Source organism: Mixophyes fleayi, chromosome 8 (genome assembly GCF_038048845.1).
Source record: "Mixophyes fleayi isolate aMixFle1 chromosome 8, aMixFle1.hap1, whole genome shotgun sequence".
NCBI lineage: Eukaryota > Metazoa > Chordata > Amphibia > Anura > Limnodynastidae > Mixophyes > Mixophyes fleayi.
In genome coordinates, this window is record NC_134409.1 from 24,970,712 (window position 1) to 24,978,022 (window position 7,311).

General features: G+C 38.7%; 1 protein-coding gene across 4 annotated transcripts in view; it reads left to right on the plus strand.

Moving 5' to 3' along the window:
- The window catches only part of RC3H1 (ring finger and CCCH-type domains 1), a 59,237-nt gene extending 52,486 nt beyond the window's left edge, over positions 1 to 6,751 (plus strand). For all 4 annotated transcript variants that reach the window (XM_075182166.1, XM_075182168.1, XM_075182169.1 and 1 more), the window contains exons 18-20: positions 19 to 195; positions 405 to 514; positions 767 to 6,751. In XM_075182166.1, coding sequence (XP_075038267.1) covers positions 19 to 195; positions 405 to 514; positions 767 to 917 — 438 coding nt within the window. In that variant the 3' untranslated portion in view covers positions 918 to 6,751. The remainder of the gene's footprint in view (positions 1 to 18; positions 196 to 404; positions 515 to 766) is intronic.
- Positions 6,752 to 7,311: the final 560 nt, after the last annotated feature.

The following is a 7,311-nucleotide window of genomic DNA, read 5'->3' on the forward strand; positions in this document are numbered from 1 at the left end:
GGATTAAATATTTTCTAGGTTGCAAGTAACCGCATGCTCGTGCAGAGAGAGTCGTCGTCTCTAGGAAGTCAGCAGCAGCCCCCTCCACCACCACCACCAGCCAAGTGGTCCAGCATGTTGTCCAATGAACAACTGAGTATTGAGCTGCATCAAGTGGAGCGCGAGATCGGGAAGAGAACACGAGAACTTAGTATGGTGAGTACCAGCAACTTGCAGAGAGCTTTTAAATAGCTAAAGTCAAATAAATATTGAGATGCAGTGTGCAGTTCTTGGCAATTTAAAGGTCAGGAACCGCTAGGTGGAACATTTGTTGCTGTAAGAGCCATACGTAACATTGATCCTTATAGAACAGCGATCCATAGTTTACACTATGCTCAAATAACATTTGCCTCCACTCCCCATAGGAGGGTCATTCCATGGGCGTGAAGAGCAAACCAGATGTTATCAAAGTGGAGAATGGGCAGCTGGAGCCGCAGACCAAGGTTCTATCACATGACCTCCCACTGACCTTCAGGTACAATGACATTCATGTCACCCATACAGTGGAGTTTTCTGATTGGCTACTTTTTTCAACTTTAGTGGTTTGAGCCAATCTCTTGCTCATCACACATTTAGCTGCTGCACATCAATATATATTTATATAAAGCGTGTATGTATATGCGTCTGAGCTTTTTTCCCCCATCTCTTGAGGTAATGATTGGAAAAACTTTTATTTTAAAATTTTATTTTAATACTTTTTTTTCTTTTTTCTTTTTCTCCTCTACAGCAATGAGGTGCCAAATGGATCTAGCCTGGCCCAGGACATCACCATGCTATCTGGCAAATCTGCTTCTTTAACCCTTTCAGAGGATCCCCAGGCTGGCGGGGATAAAAATGAGCCCATGAGAACTGGGGTCAACTCAAACGCTGCTCCATAACAGACAAGGGCCGTCTTACCCACATGCTAAACCCTTTCAATTTTATCTGAAGGCATTTCGGTTTAGTGGGAGGTGTGGGGGGAAAACAAAAAGAAACAGCCTATTTTGGAGAGTTTTTTTTGTTTGCTTTTTTGTTTGTTTTTTTTTTTGTTTGTTTTGTTTTTAGAGGGGAGAATTCAGAGCATTTGCGGGTTGGTTATCAGAAAAGGTTAATATTAAAGAGTTGCTTACATATCCCCCGTTTTTGGGGGTCAGAGATGGGAAGACCCCGTGACCCTGTTCTCCCGAAGCATGAGACTACATGTAAAATGTGCATTGAAAACACCACTAGTAAGAACAACCACTGCACATATTTTCACATTAACACATTTTTTAATAAAAAAAATATACAGAATACAAAATATATATTAAAAAAGACACAGATGAAAATTAGCAGTATCTGCAAGCAATTCAAGATTAGTTGTTTTTGTTCTGTGAATGAACTTAATTTTAATACCTTTGGATGCCTTGGATGCAAGGCTTTAAAGACAAAAAAAGGAAAATATTATATATATATATACTCTGTTTGATTAATTGTACGATCTTATTGCTGTAGATTTACATTTATTTTTTCTTGTTTTATTTGGATGGTATTACATAGCCAGGATGTCTGTGAGTTATCTTAGCCCAGGGTTTATCATGCCTCGATGACGTGAAATTATTTCCTACCATGGCTGCTTTCCTACTTTGTTTTTTTTGGGGGAGGGGAGTGGTGTTTATGTGACCTAAGGATCATGGCATTTTATCTTCCTGCTCATTCAAATAAGGGTGGTGTCATACAGGCACTTTTCACAGCACATTCAATTTTGCAGCATCTAAATTGGCCTTATTTCTTTATATGGGTAATACTGGGAAGATGTCACATGACCTCAAGTGTCCAAAGTGCTCAATATAATGCGCCACAATTGAGGTCAGCAGACCCTGTCCCACAGACTGTGTATAGCTCTCATTAACTGTGAGCTGTAGGTATAAGCTGCACTTTTCCAGCTGCAATAAAAGTACTATATAAACCGGCTGTGAAGCTGGAAAAGGGCCTGTGTGGCACTACCCGTAAAATGGGAAATATTACCATTTCATTGCTGTCGAGTTTGCAGGCAACTTTTCAGGAGACCCCTGTCCCTAAGGCAGGTTTACATTGCTTTATCGTCCTAGTTTTCTTCTGTGTGTTACACCAAAGCTTTTTGTACCCTCCAGGCAGTGGAGATATGGAGTTGGGGGGTTTTTTCCCCACCTTTCGCTAGAACACGGCTTGGCTCTGTTGATACAATTATATCTAATGTAGAGCAGTACTGTGTTGTATCCAAGGGCAACAGAAATAAATTGATCTGCTTTGGTGAAAGACACAACATAACTCCTAAGGTATAAAGCATTGCATTATATGGATGTTTCAAGTAGAAATGGACAAGCCCCATGGTTTTATTTAAGGAAGCCATGTAGCGCCTAGAACCCCTTTAGCAGAATACAAATGGCCAGGATAAATATTTTATCTATTCTTTTGGGCAAGGAAGGATGGTAGAACATGTGTTCCTTCTTCTGAATGGTGAAGTGGGTTTTTCTTCCCCTCTCTTCCTAATGGGCAGACAACTGGCTATGTAATAACTTCCCACATCGTTCTGGTGGGGTAAAAGCGAGAATTAATTACTTTTTTGTTCTTTGTATTTTCTTAGTGTTTTTCCTCCTTTTTCCCCCGTCCCCTCTCCAGTTTCTCCTAAATCTTTAACTCCTGCTGGGTCAATGTCCGCCTCAGCGTTACGTTCCGTGAATCCTATTTAGAAAGAAGTGTAAAAGGAATTTGTACAATATATGTACTTTGTATGATCCACATGAAGGATGGGTTTGGGGTCCCTTGTTTGCCTACCAGTTGAGGTTTCCAAACTGAAGGTGCTTGAGAAGAGCGCCTGTTTGATTTATCCTTATTGCCAGAAGGAGGCACCGCGTTTAATATACTGTTTCACATTGAATTAAATTGAACATTTGGGACCTGCTGGTCACACATTTGATATTTACATATATTGGCTTGGAGTTCAAGCTAACTTTTTTTTTTTTTTTTTTTTTTTTAATTTAAATAAAATACCATAGCGTTATGTGTGTTTGTGTATGTCTGCAATTATATGCGAACACATATAATAAGTTTTAAGGATTTAATTTTTTTTCTTTTTTGGATGAGTGCAACTTTTAGGTGCCTGGAGGTCTGCGCACTTTACAATTAAGAACCTGTCCTTGCACGGTTATAGATATCAGATGAAGGCTTCTCGATCCACTTCAAATCCAGCGATTACAAGCGAAAATAAACTTGAATTACGTTTTAAATGTAAGACTCCTATTAACTTGGTGCTATGTCCTATTTCTCTTTAAGGTGGCGGAAATCACCTCTTCGTTCCTGCAGGGATTGGCCTAATTTATATTCTCTGGCAACAGATTTTAAGGTATTAATTTACACACAAAAAAAACCCCATAAAATGATAGAGACTCCTGTTTCTTTGCTGTAGAAAAGCATTATAAATTATTACAGGAGCTTTAGTTCGTTTTCTGGAAAGTCCTCCCTATTGCTGCTCAGTGAATATCTCCCAATGGCTGGTACAGACGGTCTTCTAAGGACACATGCCATTCACCTCTGTGATTTTGAGCACACTTTTTTTTCTTTTTTAATTGCCCTCTTTCAGATGCTTAGACTATGCTGCATTTTCTATTTTTATTCTTTTTTTTTTTTTTTCTTTTATAGGTTTGTCTTTTTACCTATAGTTTTACACTGCTTGGTCATAGAGCGTTAAAGTTCTGTCCTGTCCTGGCAAAACACTTTTGGCGTACTAGATCCTTATTCAAAGTGAAATTCACTCTGCATACTTTTATTTAGGTTCTTTCTGAACTTATTCCCCCTTCCCCTTACAGATCTACAAATCTACCCTACTCATTGCAGGGTACTTTCCTTCATTATGTTTAGATTGCTTTTGGTTGCAATGCTTCTGTGTTCTGCCCATAGAATAATAGACTATCTGGTTTGTGTCTTACACTCCTTACAATACCCACCCCCAGTCTTCACCTTAACCTGCAAAAATCAGACTCCTGCTCCTATAAGCTGCCTCATCAAAACTATTAAGAGAAAAAAAAAAGAAGATGAAAAAAAGCATTCAGACGAATTTGTTTAGCAAATAACTTCTGTGAAGTTGCTGTTTTCTAATAGTGTTATAACTCAATAATGTAGAAACGTGGGTAAGCCTTCAACTGGTAGGCATTGTGCACCGTAGCTGGGATCTCTGTGTAATAAAGATTAGCACACAGCTGTATGAAGACCTGAAGAAGTCTTAAGTCTTGTGATCAGCCCTTACTTCCTCTCACTGCTGGAGAGATCTGTAGAGCAGTGCGATGGCCCCTCTAAGGCAGATACCCTGCCCAGAATGGGTTAATGAAGCCGTGTTTTAAAGATCTCTCAGCCGGACATGCTTCATCCATGTCACTTTAGCAAATTACTCCAGTGTGGAAAAGAGAAGACTGTATATAGTGAAAGTGTCTGGTTTCCTTGCTTACTGTAGACTGATCATTTTTTGCTACAGAGAATTCACTCTCCAAATTATCGGGGTGATATTGTACTGTGATGTTTTTGACATGGGGTGCGAGTTGGTGCAGTTTACGCATGCCATTTGCCTAAAAAGGGAGTTCTCAAAGATTTTTCTCCACATATCATATGCAGTGTTTGCCTTGGTCTCTCCTTATCTGATATTTAAAAAGTGGCCATGTGCTAGCAGCCATCTTGGCATTGAAGCATTGCCTTTTGAGGTAGCTGCTCACTTGCAGTGCCAATTTTGGTTTAAAGAGAGAGAGAGAATAATTGGTGTATATACGTTATACGCCCAGTGCCCACCCCTTTTTACTTCCGCAAAATGAATCTTAATAAAAGCAGTGTAGGCATAAACATTTTCACTTGAGAGATATTTGTACAAACCAATGAAGTCACAGGACACTATTGGTAATGAGCACACCCCCTCTCTCTTTTGTTTTGTTTCTTTTCTTTGTTACCTGTTTAAAATACTGTAAGCTGTAGCTAATAGATGCTCAGCCATTTTGGCAGAATTAAAGGTTTTTAAGATAAAGTATTCTGCGATACACCCAAGTGGGATTTATTTCAAAGCCATTGCGTCACGATAATTGCAATGTTTCACTATAGTGAGATAACTTTGCTATGATGTGTTTCAACATCAGGTATGTTCTTAGCAGAAAATTATTGTATTGTACACAACCATCTTCAAAGGCTTACCTAAAGAGAACCTGTTGCCTACATAGAGTGGAGGAATCCATTTTGTGGGCTGAATCCGTCTGCAGCTTATCAATTTGCTATGAGCTAGTGACGTCACTAAGGCACTGTCTGACTACTATTTGAGGCATGACCATTCGTGAGGTACTTGTTTACATTCTCCTGCATGTTCGTTTAGTGCACAAAATGGCTACCTCTATTGTGTGTAGGTTCATTATAACATTGTGCATAAAGTAAAAATGTGCTGTAACTCATAGCAACCTCTCCGATAACTAGATTAATCTAGTGCAAGTTAGACTAACATAAGTCTGATTGTTATGGTTAGCACACATTGTCATCTGAGCAATGAGTGTCCATTTCCTACACACGTTGGAGGCGGCCATCTTGTGAACTGAACCAATATCTGAGAATGTAGTCCTTTAGTTCAATAGGAATTAGGGACATGAATGATCCGTGATGCACAATGTTTCATGACTCGGTGATATCGCTAGTTCCTGGCAAATTGGTAGGATGGTTAGTTGACGTTCACAAAATGTTTACCTCACACTGTCTACTTGAATACAATGTAAGCCTTCGAGTGAGTACAATACCGCAGTGACCTCTGGTGCATATTTTTTTTTCCTTTCCTGCTTACTGTTACACAAGGCTCTCGTTCTACTAAATTGTCATCTGCTAAGTGTATGCGGAAACCAATATGATACTTTGTAACAAAGTTTATTTAGCCATCGCAAGACTGACTTCTGTCTTAGGTCTAACCAGCTAGTGTACAAGACCCATCATGTACCTGTGAAGTGTAGAGTGCTTCGGGCTGCAAACACGACCCTCATTCCCTTTAGTACAGAATTAAGATTGGGTAAAGTGAAAATCTTATTTATCAGACATTATGAAACAAGGTGGCTAAACAGTCTGCATGACATAATCACCTGTATTAATAAACTTTTGCAGACTGTAATACCCAAAATTAAATTCTTGAAATCTATAGGTGTCTATATGAATTATTGTTTAAAATATAGCCAATAAAATCTCCAATCTTGTGATATCAGATGAGGCACTACTACTGGTAATGGAAGGGAGCTTTTGTTCTCTTCTGCCCAATTTCTTTTATTTTCACCGATTTCATTCTGTGCCAACAGGAGTTAGCGAATGAATTGACTGGGTTTGTCTGCTTGCCATCAGTTATCTATTATGACTTGCCCTTGAAAGCCAGAAGCACCCCACACTCCACAGGTTGCACTCTGTACCTTTGATTAATCTGCATTCTATTCTTTCAGGCTGGATTCAGTTTATGATTATTATTATTAATAATTTCTTTGTTCTTTTGGCTCATACCAGTCTCTCAGAGACATTCTGCAGCTATTAATCACCTTTTTGGGTGGAGTTAAAATTTGTTGTTGTTTTTTTTTTGTTTTGTTTTTTGTTTTTGTTTTTTTAACTTTTTAACTTTTTGATGCATTTTTGCTTGAAAAAGAGCTTGTGATATTCACCAATCTTATTGATTGTTCTGTGACTGTGCCCTGCAGAGGTTTAATAAAACATATAAAAATAAGGTTTGTCTTTTAATTGGGAAAGGAGGGGGGGGCACAACATTGTCTTACAAAGATTCGAAAGGAGCATTTATAAAATTCCTCTAACACATTTTCCATACCATGTGTACAATGTAAAATGGTCATATAGTTCTTAAGTAAAACTAATAAAACTGAGGCTTTGAGCTGAAGAGGTATGGGGTATCCATTCTCCGTTGCTTATTAACACTATAGGATGTGCACAATACATACATCTCTTGCAGCCCCTAAATTGATGTGACATTGCTTCTTGTGCGGGTTAGATAACTGGTATTCTCCTGGATTGCAGTTGCACATGTTTGTCATAAACTGATCGCAACGCATGGGCCTTGTTATTTGCATGATTCCTGAGCGTTCAGATCTGTGACCAATCTGGCCATAAATGTTTGCAGACCAGATTGGTCACAGATCTGAACATTCAACCAAACAACAATATCTGTGTGTCCGTTCATTTTCGTTCACTATAAAAAGCATTGTTTTATGTGATTTCACTAAAATAAGATATAAATCATAGTATCAAATGGAGTCAAAGCCAATATCTGTT